This window comes from Nycticebus coucang, chromosome 12 (assembly GCF_027406575.1).
Source record: "Nycticebus coucang isolate mNycCou1 chromosome 12, mNycCou1.pri, whole genome shotgun sequence".
NCBI lineage: Eukaryota > Metazoa > Chordata > Mammalia > Primates > Lorisidae > Nycticebus > Nycticebus coucang.
This window is the reverse complement of record NC_069791.1, coordinates 16162822-16177500: the sequence shown is the minus strand read 5'-3', so window position 1 is coordinate 16177500 and position 14679 is coordinate 16162822. Positions and strand designations below refer to the sequence as shown.

The following is a 14679-nucleotide window of genomic DNA, read 5'->3' as shown; positions in this document are numbered from 1 at the left end:
ACGTCACGGCACTCTACCCAAGGGCGGTACAGTGAGACTCTGTCTCTACAAAAAAAAAAAACTAAATAAAAAAAAATAAAAAAAATTATGTAAATTGAAACACTTGTGCTGTTAACTCTGAAAGACAAGCAAAGAGCAGTTCTCTCCAGTCAGACTTGGAGTCAAACCTCAGCTCCCTCCCTCTCTGTTCCACTTCCCTGGGTTTCTGTTACCTCCTGTATTAAATGAGAATAATATGGGTGGGCGCACCTGTGGTTCAGTGAGTAGGGCGCTGGCCCCATATACCAATGGTGGTGGGTTCAAACCCAGCCCCGGCCAAACTGCAACAAAAAAATAGCCAGGCATTGTGGCGGGCGCCTGTAGTCCCAGCTACTGGGGAGGCTGAGGCAAGAGAATCGCCTAAACCCAGGAGTTGGAGGTTGCTGTGAGCTGTGATGTCATAGCACTTTACCAAGGTTGATAAAGTGAGACTCTGTCTCTAAAAAAAAAAAAAAAAAAAAAAAAGAAGGGTGGCGCCTGTGGCTCAGTGAGTAGGGCGCCGGCCCCATATACCGAGGGTAGCAGGTTCAAACCCAGCCTCAGTCAAACTGCAACCAAAAAATAGCCGGACGTTGTGGTGGGCGCCTGTAGTCCCAGCTGCTCGGGAGGCTGAGGCAAGAGAATCATGTAAGCCCAAAAGCTTGGAGGTTGCTGTGAGCCGTGTGACTTCATGGCACTCTACCCAGGGCGGTAAAGTGAGACTCTGTCTCTACAAAAAAAAAAAAGAAAATGTTAAAAACAATTTTAAAAATGAGAATAATACAACCTCTACTTCACAAGATTGATTTGAGGATTAAAAAGGAGATTATCGGCTCGGTACCTGTAGCTCAAGCAGCTAAGGTGCCAGCCACATACACCAGACATAGCGGGTTCAAATCCAGCCTGGGTCTGCCAAACAACAACGACAACTACAACCAAAAAGTAGCTGGGTATTATGGCAGACCTCTATGGTCCCAGGCTGAGGCAAGAGAATTGCTTAAACCCAGGAGTTGGAGGTTGCTATGAGCTGTGATGTCATAGTACTTTACACAGGGCAACAGCTTGAGGCTCTGTCTCAAAAAAAAAGACATTATCAGGGCCCAATGAGGTGACTCACACCTATAATCTTAGCACTTTGGGAGGCCATGGCAGGTGGATTGCCTGAGGTTCGAGATCAGCCTGAGCAAGAGTGAGCCCCCCATCTCTAAAATAGCTGGGCATTGGGTGGTGCTTGTGGTTCAGTGAGTAGGGCGCCAGCCCTATATACTGAGGGTGGTGGATTCAAACCCAGCTCCAGACAAACTGCAACAAAAAAATAGCCAGGCATTGTGGTGGACGCCTATAGTCCCAGCTACTCAGGAGGCTGAGGCAAGGGAATCTCCTAAGCCCAAGATTGGAGGTTGCTGTGAGCTGTGATGCCACAGCACTCTACCGAGGGTGACAAAGTGAGACTCTGTCTCTAAAAAAAAAAGAAAGAAAAAAAATACCTGGGCATTGTGGTGGGAGCTTATAGTCCCAGCTACTTGGGAGGCTGAGGCAAGAGAATTGCTTGAGCCCGAGAGTTGGAGGTTACTGTGAGCTATGACACTACAGCACCAAGGGCGACAAAGTGACACTATGTCTAAAAATAAATAAATAAAAGGAGATTATCTTTGCAAAGTTCCCTTATCCAATCACTTTGTTATTTATCAAACTTCCATACACATTTAATTAGGTTTTACAACAGTCTTGAGAGATAAAAAATTCATTATGTTTCCCTCCCATTACAGATGAGAAAGCTGAGTCTCGGAGAGGTTAAATGACTTGCCTAGAGTCTGTGCAGTATGGGTATATAGAAGGAGGAGCTCTATTTGTTTGTTTTTGTTTTTGTTTTTTTTGAGACAGAGTCTCACTTTGTCGCCTTTGGTGGATTGCCATGGCGTCATAGCTCACAGCAACCTCAAATTCTTGGGTTTAAGCTGTTATCTTGCCTCAGCCTCCAGAGTAGCTGGGACTACAGATGCCTGCTACAAAGCCCAGCTATTTTTAGAGACGGGGTCTTGCTCTTGCTCAGCCTGGTATCAAACCTGTGAATTCAGGGCAATCCACCACCTCGGCCTCCCAGAGTGCTAGGACTACATAACCTCCCCAGAGGTGCCTTCTATAGGCATATTTTTCCTGGATCTGAACTGTAAGAAGACAGGGTGGGGGCTCCCTGCATCTCTTGGAAGTGACCCTGTTCTACTGCCCCCCACCCACCTGCCTGCACCTTCCTCTCTATGTAGGCTCCTACAGTCCCTTTCGCAAATATCTATCCTGAATTCACATTTGGACACAACCTCTTCTTATCTGTGTAAATGTAACTGTCCCCTCCCCTCTCTAGGCCTCATCTGTGACATGAGGAGTGATCTAGATCTGTGGTTCTCAGGCTCCAAAAAGACTGAGAAACCTCTATCCATGTGTCACTGATTATGTAACCGTGTGATTCCTGAGAATGAAATATAAATGAGTTTTAATGACGAAATCCAGAATTCAGTTGTTATGTATTTTCTTGTTCAAGAGATAATAAAAATACAACTACTTCCATGTTAGAGTCAGGGAAAGTTTTTTGGAATTAAAAAAGTTGAGGCTCGGCATCTGTGGCTCAAGCAGCTAAGGTGCCAGCCACATACACCAGAGCTGGCGGGTTCAAATCCAACCTGGGCCTGCCGAACAAAAATGACAACTACAACCAAAAAATAGCTGGGTGTTGTGACAGGCACCTGTAGTCCCAGCTACTTGGGAGGCTGAGGCAAGAGAATCACTTAAGCCCAGGAGCTGGAGGTTGCTGTGAGCTGTGATGCTATAGCACTCTACCCAAGGCTATAGCTTGAGGCTCTGTCTCAAAAAAAAAAGTTGAAAACCTCTGGTCTAAAGGTCCTCTAAAGGCCCTTTCAGGGGCTGGCTATGGCCACGTGGCAGAAAGGGATTCAGGCCAGCAGGGGGAGTCACAGTGCTTGTACAACACAGAAACAGGCTCTTGGGGTGGGTAAGAAGGGTGCTGGCTCCAAACTGAGAGACGGTGGGGCCAAGGTTCTAGTCCAAGGTCTGTAGACCACAACCAAGGCCTGTTACACGTAGGATCTGGAAGGCAGAGGTATCTGTGTGTTGTGTGAGGCGAGGGCCCAGAAAGGGCAGTGACCTATCCCAGGTCACACACCTGCATGGGGGCATCTGTGGTGCTAAGTGATAATTCCTGTCTGGTTAGACCTTAGAAATGTAGAAATAGGGCAGTGCCTGTGGCTCAGTGAGTAGGGCACCAGCCCCATATACTGGAGATGGTGGGTTCAAACCCGGCCCTGGCCAAAGTGCAACAGAAAATAGCCAGGTGTTGTGGCAGGCACCTGTTGTCCCAGCTACTTGGGAGGCTAAGGCAAGAGAATCACCTAAGCCCAGGAGTTGGAGGTTGCTGTGAGCTGTGATGCCACAGCACTCTACCAAGGGCAACGAAGTGAGACTCTGTTTCCAGAAAAAAAAAAGAAAGAAAGAAAGAAAGAAACATAGAAACAGAGTTTCTCAAATTTCACCTCAATTATCCTCAGATGAGAAGGGACTGGGAGAAGAAAAGGTATCTAACTAGCCAGAAATGGCCACTTGGAGTGAGTGACCTTCACACAGGGGAATGTAGGGAATGAATGGAGACCTGTGGAGTCAGGGAAGCCTTTCTGAAGGTAGCATTGGGGCAATCAGAGAGGAGAAGGAAGTTCATGCTGGCCAGAGAGTTCTGTTTGGAAAGGGGATAATTCCGAGAACTTTGCTAACTTGTGAGGCCTGTCTCGCCCTGCAATAGGAGGCAGCAGCTCTGGTGAGAAGGGAGGTCAGGAGAGCCCAGGACCCTCCTTCCACTCCCTTCCCCCTTCTGCTCCCTTTCTCCTTCCCCTGCTGAACCCTGGGAAGAGCTCTGACCCAGCTCAGCCACTCCCGTGAGCAGTTTCTCCTGAGGGAGTTCTCCCATTCATAAACTGTCAGGATCCAGGAAGCCTTTTGGCCCAGCCTGAAGATGCACCCAGCCAGAAGGATGTGTCCAGTGTGATGAAACACAGGGACTCTACCTACCCTGAGACAAACAGATAGAACACACACACGCACACACACACACACACACACACATGCACGCTCAGGGATGATTTTATCAGAATAAATGAAGAAGGACCCTGGGCCTCCAGGCTCCCAGCTTCTCAGGCTAGAGCTCTGGACTTGACCTGCCTCATTACTGCTCTAGATGAGCCACCCATGCCCTTCCCTGGCCAAGCCCCATTCATCTGCACTTCACTTCACATGAACTCCCAGCTGGCCCTGAGCTGTAAATGCCTTCCCACAACCACCTTGCCCTACCCTACTCCTTGGCCCCTTGCCTGGACTCAGGGCACCATCCCCGTCTTCCAGGCTTGACAGCCTCCCAAGAGTGTTCCTCCCACCCTTCCACGTCTCTGACCCCTCCACAATGCCTTTCTGAGGTTTGTCAAGTGAGCACTCCTAATCAGAGGAGGCCCGAAGGAGGCCGGGCTCCTTCGGGCCTCCTCTAGTGGCTCATGCCTGTAATCCTAGCACTCTGGGAAGCTGAGGCAGGTGGATTGTTCGCACTCAGGAGTTCCAGACCAGCCTGAGCAAAAGCAAGACCCTGTCTCTACTAAAAATAGAAAAACTAGCCCAGCATTATGGCAGGAACTTGTAGTCCCAGCTACTGGGGAGGTTGAGGCAGGAGAATCGCTTGAGCCCAAGAGTTTGAGATTGCTGAGGTATGATGACGACATGGCACTCAACCCAGGGAGATAAGAGTGAGCCTCTGTCTCAAGAAAAAAGAAGGCAGCGGTGGCCAGAAGGAGAGGCAGCCAAGGGAGCAGGGACATTCACATTGGTGAGGCTTCTCTGGGCAGCCGAGGACAAGCAGAACTGTTGGGGAGCAGTCCAGGCACTGTGAAGAGTGAGCACACGTCTTGCCTCCCCCTCCTTAACAAGACTGCCTCGCACACACACATGTACACGGCAGACCGGTATGCTATATTTCCCTGAGGCCCCATGGCCTGCTTCCTTACTGCCTATCAAGACTTTCCTATCTGCTTTCATGGGGAATCCTCAGCCAGGGAATGCAGAGGACTGACTTCCCCCAGAGACTTCCAAATTCTAAGTGTCTTTCAGCGTTCTAGAGACAAGGCCATATCAAATCTGGGCTTGCTACAGCTGCCCCACTTACAGCCCAACCTCTGCATCTCCCTCCCACCTCAATCCTTCTGCTCCTTGGTGCCTCCCTCCCACCTCTGTGAAGCCTTCAAGGCTGGGAGGGAGGTCAGAATGGAGCCCATTCTGGCAAAATGAGAAAAGATTAGAGCAATACATTTGCTGTCAATGGCAATAAGGCTGCCCAAGCAGGGAAGGAGGAATATTTGATTTCGGGCTCTCTGGGGGTCTTAATGGAGTAGCACTGGCAGCCTGCAGCCCCAAGCCTGATGGAGTGGGGCGGGCTGGACCCAGCCCCAGCCCCAGCCAACTGGGCACCCTGGTGTCCCGATCTTCCCATCTCCATATCAACCCCATCATCTGCAGTCACCAATAGGAGCCAAGCTCCCTCCTCCTCCCCTCTCATCATTTCTCTTTCTCCACTGCCCAACCTGTTTCGCTGCAGCAGTTTTTCTACATGGTGCAGGGTGACGGAGCAGAAAGAACACTGCTCTAGGGGCTGGAGGGGAGGCCTGGGTTCTAACCCCTACTACTTCCAAACCCAGGGACTCAAGCAAGTCATGGAGCCTCTTTAAGCCTGGGGCAGTACAGGTTGGGGAGAGAACATGGCATGTGTCATCCTTAGGCCTGGGGTCAGCTCAGCCACTCACTACTTCAGTGATTTGGGGCAACATCATTTAACCTCTCTGAGCTCCCATTTATTCATCTATAAAATAAGGGTGAAGAAAATATAAGGCCTGTGTCCTAGGGTGATGGTGAGTATCAACAAAGCCATGGATATGAAAGTTGCAAACAATTGTAAGGATAGCATTGTCTTGTTATTTCAAGACATTGGGATTCATGGTATGCTCCCTGGCTGAGTCCTGGGCTTGGGCTTCACAAGGCTCCAGAAGGTTCCTTCTAGTCCTGGGATCCCAGTTCTGGGTCCTGCTCTTCTACAGTAGGTGGAGGACATAGTCTCTCTGGGAAAGGGGACAAGGTGATGTCTTGGTCAAACATTCCTGAGCTGAGAGGAGTAGCCATGGTTGACTCTTCTCAGACCAATCCTGAAGGACATTCTGGAGGAGGAGATTTTAGAAGGAGCTGGTCAATAGTGTCCCTTTCCTACCCTCATGTCCACGTGGGGATGGTACCATGTGGAGTCGTGCAGCAGGGCAGGAATGCCTGGATGCACAGTGAGTAAACTTCTGCCCAGCCTCCAGGAAATGGACAAGGTGCTGAAGGGGACAGTGGACAGGGGATAGGGAGACAGAGGATGGAGTTAAGATCTATTTCCAGGCTGCTATGTGCCAAGCACCAAGCAGTGTGTTGCATGTAATATCTGGTCTATACAACAACCTGAGAGGTAGATATAATTGGCACAGAAGTGGGATCACTTTTTGTTTTTTGAGTCAGAGTCTCAGCCCAGGCTAGAGTGCTATGGCATCAGCCTAGATCCCAGCAACCTCAAACTCCTGGGCTCAAGTGATCCTCCTGCCTCAGCTTCCTGAGTAGCTGGGACTACAGTGCCTGCCACAATGCCCAGCTTATGTTTTCTTTTGAAACAGAGTCTCACTTTGTTGCCCCCATCCCCAGTAAAGAGCCATGGCGTCATAGCTCACAGCAAACTCAGACTCATGGACTCAAGCAATTCTCTTGCCTTAGCCTCCCGAGTAGCTGGGACTATAGGCACCCACCACAGACCAGCTATTTTTAGAGATGGTCTCCTGCTCTAGCTCAGGCTGGTCTCAAACTTGTGAGCTCAGGCAATCTACCCACCTTGGCCTCCCAGAGTGCTAGGATTACAGGCCTGAGCCACCACGCCCGGCTTGTTTTTAATTTTAGTAGAGAGGAGTTCTCACTCTTCAGGCTGATCTCGAACTCTTGGGCTCAAGCAATCCTCTGGCCTCAGCCTCTCAGAGTACTAGGCTTACAGGTGTGGGCCACCAGGCTGGCCTGAGGCTGAATAACTTTCTAGTTATTCAGCTGGAGGGAACTGAGAGTTAGGTTGGCCAGATCCCACCACTCCACACTGCCTCCCACTGGAGCGGAGGGCTTAAGGTCTCAGTGCCAGACCAGTTTCCCCACGGCTAAGCTGGAAAACTAGGCAGACCTTTAAATCCTTGAAACCCCAGTTTTCTCATCTGTTAAAGAGGAGAGCACTCATGAACTAAGGACAGAGAATGCTCTGGAAAGTACAGAGCCATACACAGACTGGTTACATGCATTGTACCTCCTTGTGCTTCTGTTCTGGTTCCAGCCTCATACCCTACCACTGTCCTGAATGGCTCATAGCCTTCCCCTCAAGCTAGATCTCCTCCCTTCATTTTCCACCTGAAGCATCAACTTGATTCATGTCTTCCCATTCCCCCTCTGTCTATCTAGATCTCTGATCCTTCAAAGCTTAAATTAGGGACATCTCCCTCCATGAAGACTTCCCTACCATCCTGATCCAAAGTGGTGATAAGCATAAACCTCCCTTGACTTAGAATTCACTTTCTATCAATCTGTCCTGATTCCTCAATCCAAGTCCCCACCTGATTCTCTCCAGCAGGCAGGGGGGTCACTAGGAGCCATCTTAGAGGCTGCCTACCACATTGGCAATAGTGGTGACAATGACAGTGAAGGAAAGTTGGGGAGCAGTGGTACTGATAGTGGTGATTGGATCAGGGTATCGGATGGTAGGGTATTTAAGAGTAAAAGTATTGGTGCCCATATTAAAGTTAAAAAGTGGATCTTCTGGCTGGGTGCCATAGCTCACGCCTATAATCCCAATACTCTGGGAGGCTGAGTGAGCAGATCGCCTAAGCCTATGAGTACGAGACCATTTTGAACTCTGAAAATAACCCAGTGTTGCAGCGGGTGCCGGTAGTCCCAGCTACTAGGGAGGCTAAGGCGAGAGAATCCCTTGAGCCCAAGAGTCTGAGGTTATTGTGAGCTATGACACCATGGCTCTCTACCAGGGATGGGGGCAACAAAGTGAGACTCTGTCTCAAAAAACTAAATAAATAAATAAAGTGGATCTTCCAAATGGGATCTGAGCAGAAGAATCCAGTTAGCTACATCCAGATATATAAGACCCACACTCCAGCCCTATTCCAGGTCCAAGCTCATACCCATTCCCCTGGAGTCCTCTTCTCTACCCATTACTCCCTCTGCCAGTCACCCCCACTCTGGGTTACCACTCTCTTTTAGGTAATTAATGAGCTAAGTAATCACCAAATGGAGAGCAATTACCACCAGCAGTCAAAGGGAGGAGGGTGAGAGAGTGGTCAGAGGCCCAGAGGAGAAAGAAAGGTGCTGCCAGTTTGGGGGCTGAGCTGTGGTTCACTCACCTTGGATAAAACAATCTACCTTCTCCTATACTGAATCCTCCTGCCCTTGGTCTTCAGCTGCCACACTCCATAGGTAGAGCCCGCCCACCAGCACTTGAGTTCCCTTTTCTCAGTTCTTCACATAGGCTTTGGGTCAGAGCTTCACTCCTAGGGGAGCCTGTCCTCTCTGGAGTCCCCCTGCCTCCATCTCCTGCCTCTCATGCCTCTCATCCCTCTCAACTTTTTTTTTTTTTTATTGAGACAAAGTTTCAAGCTATTGCCCTGGGTAGAGTGCCATGGCATCTCAGCTCACAGCAACCTTAAACTCTTGGGCTTAAGCGAGTCTCTTGCCTCAGCCTCCCAAGTAGCTGGGACTCCAGGCACCTGCCACAACGCCCGGCTATTTTTTTGTTGCAATTGTCATGGTTGTTTAGCAGGCCCTGGGTGGGCTCAAACCCTCCAGCCTCAGTGTATGTGGCCAGCACCCTACCCACTGAGCTGCTGGTGCTGCCATCCCTCTCAACTCCTGAATACCTCCTGCTTCTTGATAGTCGCCCATCATCATTCTGTTCTTTGAAAAGCACAGAAAGGACTTTTCTTTTCTTTTTTTAAATTTTGAGATAGAGTCTCACTCAGTCGTCCTGGGTAGAGTGCCATGGTGTCATGATAGCTCGCAGCAACCTCAAATTCTTGGGCTCAAGAACTCCTCTTGCCTCAGCCTCCCAAGTAGATGGTACTACAGGTATGAGCCACCACATCCAGCCAGGTTTCCTCTTTTGTGAAGCCTCATTCCTACAATGACCATCATGAAACCCACTAATATTACTGCAGTGCCAGGGCTTTTAAGCCTATCAATCCAAAATTAAGCCTAATTATGTGGCAGCCAGGTAGTACTATAGGGCTAAGTCCTCTTGCAGCAGGGTCACCAGGTTGAGTGACAGGATAAAAGATAGTAGACTGGCAGTCAAGACACCAGGATCCTAATCCTAGCTTTGTCATTCATTAATCATCCCCATGGTACTCGCTGGCCTCAGTATTCTCCTGTGTTAAATGGTGATGGTGTAGGATGGATTGGACAATCTCTAAAGGCCCTGCCAATTCTAAATCCCGATGATTCTGCTTCCCTCAGAAAGGAAAAGGTTAAGTGTGAAAAGTGCTAGTTGCACTAGAAGGCCAAGGGCCATATGGCTGAGAAAACAGTTTCTATTTGCAAAAGAGAGTCAACCCTGATCACAGCAGGGAGCCTTCATTCTGTGCATCATAGGAACCCAGGGTCACCCCATCCCGCTGCACCTGCCCAGGCCCCTGGTGCATGACCTTAGAATCCTCAGAATCACCAGCATCACCTCTTGCCCCTCATTAGCACCTCTAGCCAGCAACCATATGCCAGTTCTCTCTAAGATATCCCTTGCCTCTTTTGTTTCTTTTCTGTCTCCTGACACACCCCTATAGTCCCATCTAGTTCAGACCTTCACTTCTCTTCTGGGCCTCTGTAACACACACCTAACAGTTCTTTTACCTCCTGCTCCCTTGGTCTATGGGACATCACTCTCCTTGTTTTCCTCCCACCCCTTCGACCAACTTTCTCAATTCCCTTAGTCTTTCAGACTCCTTACCTGCCTCTTCTTTTTCTGTTCACCTCTTAAATTTGGGTGAACCTCTTAAGGTTTTGTCCTTGGTCATCTCATGATGGTAACATAATAACAAAAACAAAAACAACTGGGATTTAGTGGTGCTTACAAAGTATAATACAAAGGGCTTCACATTTATTTTCATTTGCTTCTGCGGTAAGCTATTATCCCCCCATTTAATAAAAGTCAATTTTGCCTTCATGGACTCTCTGAAAACTGTCATTTCCTTTTTATTTCTGTTGCCAGTGCCCTAATTCAAGTCCTTAATACCTCGTCTTAGATCCCTGCTTCAGCGCCCTAGCTGACAATATTGTAGGTCTTAGCAGTTGATGAGAAGGAAAGGCTGTAGTTCCAGTTAACCAATTGACCAAGGGCTTTCGACTTAACTGAACCAGACCAGGCCCCACTCAGAACAGTGGTTATATGGTGGGCTGTACTGGAAAGATAAGGCACTCAAAACTAGAATTATTTTGGGGAAAAGATTAGGGTCATGTGCAAAAAATTAGAACCTAAGATTGGTCTGAGCATAAGGAGGACAATTTCTGATGAAATAGGTAAAGGGCTGCATAATGAGCTCCAGGAGAATCTCCTCGGCAGCCCCACCCCACCAGGATTTGTGGGCCCAGTCCCAAACCCTCCCCAGCTAACCCCATCTGCAGCCTCAGCCTCTGGGAGAAAGTAAATCTCTACTCTCTAGTTTAAGTCAGGAAAATCCTATCCCTGGGAAGAAAAAGAATAAGAATAAAGAAAGTAAAATTAGAAATACTGAACAAAGAATTTTAAATTCATGAAATTGTTTGTGTAATGGTTGGAATGGGTTTCTTTTCTTTTTTTTTTTTGCAATTGTATGTTTTGTGTTTTTAAAGATGGTTAAAGCTTTTAAGAAAAACTGATGGACTTATGAAGTTTGATTTTATTTGCAACTGATATTTAAATATTTAAAGAAACAAAAAAATTAAAGAAATATAACCTGCTAAATTCATAAGTTTTTTACTTATTGGTTGTATAAGTCACATGAGAATATTTAGGGGAATGTCAATGGATTGCATAGAGATTAAAAAATTGAACATCAAAATATAAAAAATATGTGCATTCTTTTCCTTACTCAAAAGTGCCTGAGATATTAAACAATTTTTCCTATTAGCCATACCTTCTTCTTTTTTTTTTTTTTGTTTGTAGAGACAGAGTCTCACTTTATGGCCCTCTGTAAAGTGCTGTAGCCTCACACAGCTCACAGCAACTTCCAACTCCTGGGCTTAAGCAATTCTCTTGCCTCAGCCTCCCGAGTAGCTAAGACTACAGGCGCCCGCCACAACGCCCGGCTATTTTTTGGTTGCAGTTTGGCCGGGGCCGGGTTTGAACCCGCCACCCTCTGTATATGGGGCTGGCGCCCTACTGACTGAGCCACAGGCGCCACCCTATTAGCCATACCTTTAATCCTAGTACTCTAGGAAGCCAAGACAGGTAGATTGCTTGAGCTCAGGGGTTCAAGACCAGCTTGAGCTAGAACAAGACCCCATCTCTACTAAAAGTAGAAATACTAGCCCAGCAGGTTGTGGTGGTGCCTAGAGTCCCAGATACTTGGGAGACTGAGGCAAGGGAATCACTTAAGCCCAAGAGTTTGAGGTTGCTGTGAGCTATCATGACACCAGGTCACTCAACCCAGGGTGACAGAGTGAGACTCTGTCTCAAAAAAAAAAAGAAAGAAAGAAAAGAATTTATCCTTTATTCTAAACTTCCTGTCACCATTCTATTGCCAACACCTCTGTGACTATCTCCTTATCTATAAAATGGGATGATATTACTACCAAAGAGGATGGTTGTGAGGATTGAATGAGAGATAATTCCTTTCATAGCATTTACTGTAACGCCCAGCACATAAGTGCTCAATAAATGTTGGCTATCTTTATCTTACCCCAGTACCACTTTGGTCATGCCATCTCCTGCTCAAAACCCTTCAGTTGTTCCTAAGTGACCCTGGGACAAATCCAAGCTTCTCTACATGTTGGGAAACTCCATGTCCTCGCTGCTTCCTGCTTCCCAACCTTGGCCCACGTTATTCCCCCTCACCCACTAGATAAATTACTATCACTTTGCTTCACCCTGATCCCCCATCTTTTTTTCATTATTTTTCATACTATCCCTCCCTCTGAAATGCTTTGCCTTCCTCCCATGTCAGTTCAAACTCCTACCCATCTCCTCCAAGATGCTTTCCTGGTCATGGTCAGCTCTCCTTCCTTTGAGCATTTTATTAGTCCCTCTTTCCAGGCAGGCATCCTACTCTTTCATCTATCTGAGTCAGTTACCTAGGTGTCTGATCATCCCTGTTGGGCCATAAGCTCCTCGAAGGCAGAACCCACTTATGACTGATCCTGGGAAACTCGGGGCTTCCCCCACAGGGGCTCGCCTGTAATAGGTGCTCAGCTAGCAGGTAGTCAGTTCTTCTAGCTCTGGGTAGTTGTGTCATCTAAGTAGAAGCAGCCGGGACCTACGAGCTCCCCAGGTGACGCTCACTGACCTGTGTAGACCATAGCGGGCCCAGGAAACCCAGGAAGCCAGCAATCTGCACATGCCTAGGCCCACCAGGCAGATGGCCAGGGGAGGAAGAGCCAGATTCCAGAAGCATGTGGAGCTGTGACATCAACATTCCCCCAGACATTCAGCCTGTCACTCAGTGTTTTTTAAGTCTATTCTGTGCCAGTCACTGTGTGAGGTGCAGCAGACAACAGCCTGGTGTTAGTTCCCAAAAAGGTGAGCCCGTGTGCCCAGAGGTCCTTTGTATTCACATACATGTGCCCAAGTGTGTGCCCCACGCGGCCTGGAGTTCCAGCTCCTGCCGAGCTGAGCCGTCTGTGCGCTGAGGCTGAGAGGGCCGCCTTTTACCCTGTTTCCAAACAACTCCCCTTTCTGCGCCAGCGCGCTGCCTCTCCCGTCTGTTTGCCCCTCGCCGCCTCCTCCCTCTGTTGGGGCTGCCGCTGATGATGAAATTTGGCTTGCAACACCCTCGTCCTCCCTTTCCTGCAGGCCTGGGAGAGGATTAAGCCGCTGGAGTCTGAAATCGGAAAGATCCCAGCTTCTGCTCCCCAGCACCTCCGCGCGCCCCCTCCTCCTCCCCGCCCATGCAAAACCAGAAAATTAATCTCCCCTTCTGCCTGTGATATGGCGGGCTGCATTACAAGCTGGGCGTCGAGATAAAGCGAGGAGCCGCGGGACGGCGGCCCAGTGCAAGGGCCCCGGGTGGGGCCGGCCAGGGAGATAAGGGCCTCCCAGCTCCATGAATTATTCACCAGCACTGCCTCCTCCGGCTCGGCGCCGCCCTGGGCGCTGAGATTGCGCCTTCCAGAGCGACCTGGGTAAGGTGGGAGCGGGGTCCACGGGAAAGGCAGCCAGCTGTGGAAGGGCCTTCCTGTTGGGGAGGCAGGTGAGAGGGGAGGACTGTGCTTAGCTGAGGGACAGCTCAGAGACAAGTGCCCTGCAGGGAAAGGAAGGTGTCTCCAAGCCCGGGGAACCCCCAGACCCAGCAGAGCCCCCAGGGGCTCTCCTTTATGCGAATCATTAAACACTATTGAGCAGACACTCAGGTCAGGTCATCCTGGCATCCTGGAGCTGGAAAGCTAGTCCCTCCCTGAGCGTGCCCTCAGTACAATTCACTTACCAAGTGTCAGGCTGTACATTTGGACTTGAGCACAGTTCATTCACGGGGTCTGCTTTGTCCATAATCTTTTCCTACTCCCCTCCTCTGGCAGTCAAGACAGCGGCTGCTCACTCTGAGGGAGCACCCCACCCCAAGGGGGTACAAGAAGAGGGCAGAGGACACACTTGCTCCCAGGACAACCAGAACTCCCAAATCAGAGAAACCAGGGCAGGTGATAGAGGGTGAGTGCTGGAGGTCAGTGCCAGGGTACAAAGATCAACTGGGGAAGTTTCCTGGGATTAGAAAACCCTCAGGCACTCTGTGGGCCTTTTGTTTCTCTCCTTCCCTCATTTTTCTTCTCAAAGACCCAGAATTTTAAAGCAAGGAAGGGCCTTAGCAGGCTCTTCCCTATCTTGAGATCCTCTCTATTTCCCTCCTTTACCTACCTCTTCTCTCTCGGCTCCATCTCCATTCTTCTCTCTTGGGCCACATTGTGCACACATCTGCCCTTTCAATATCTGTCTTGACCCTTATTTCTCTACCTCTCTACCTCTCTTCTCTCTCTCTCATAATCTCTAAGGATCCCTCCCATCTGAAATCATGATTCCACAAATGACATGTTCACACACAAATCAAAATGTGTGACAAAAGAAAGGTGGCTATCTGCCCCTGTGCTAGGGCGGGGGGCGGGGGGAGGTGGGTAGAGAAAGAAAAAGAAGGGCCTGGCATGATCCTGGATTCAGACAGAGGCAGTAGTGTGGAACCCTCCAGAGATGCTCTGGCAAAGAGAGCCTGAGACACCCAGAAAGTCAGGGCTGAGAGGTTCTGGGAGAGGGTGGGGACAGGGAGGAACTCTTCTGGGGTTGCAGAAGCAGACACAAGGCCTAGAAGGCAACCTAGAGCCCCT

The 14679-nt window shown here is 49.1% G+C and overlaps 1 protein-coding gene across 6 annotated transcripts in view; it reads right to left on the bottom strand.

Annotated features, from left to right (window-relative positions):
- The window catches only part of RACGAP1 (Rac GTPase activating protein 1), a 66865-nt gene extending 52868 nt beyond the window's left edge, over positions 1-13997 (bottom strand). The window contains exons 1-3 of one of the 6 annotated variants that reach the window (XM_053554970.1): positions 13794-13997; positions 13426-13544; positions 12657-13164 (exon numbers count right to left, since the gene is read on the bottom strand). In XM_053554970.1, the coding sequence (XP_053410945.1) occupies positions 12657-12709 (53 nt within the window). In that variant the 5' untranslated portion in view covers positions 12710-13164; positions 13426-13544; positions 13794-13997. Of the gene's footprint in view, positions 1-10123; positions 13545-13793 lie in introns of all 6 variants that reach the window. The other 5 variants (XM_053554969.1, XM_053554971.1, XM_053554973.1 and 2 more) reach the window with 5 other exon arrangements.
- Positions 13998-14679: the final 682 nt, after the last annotated feature.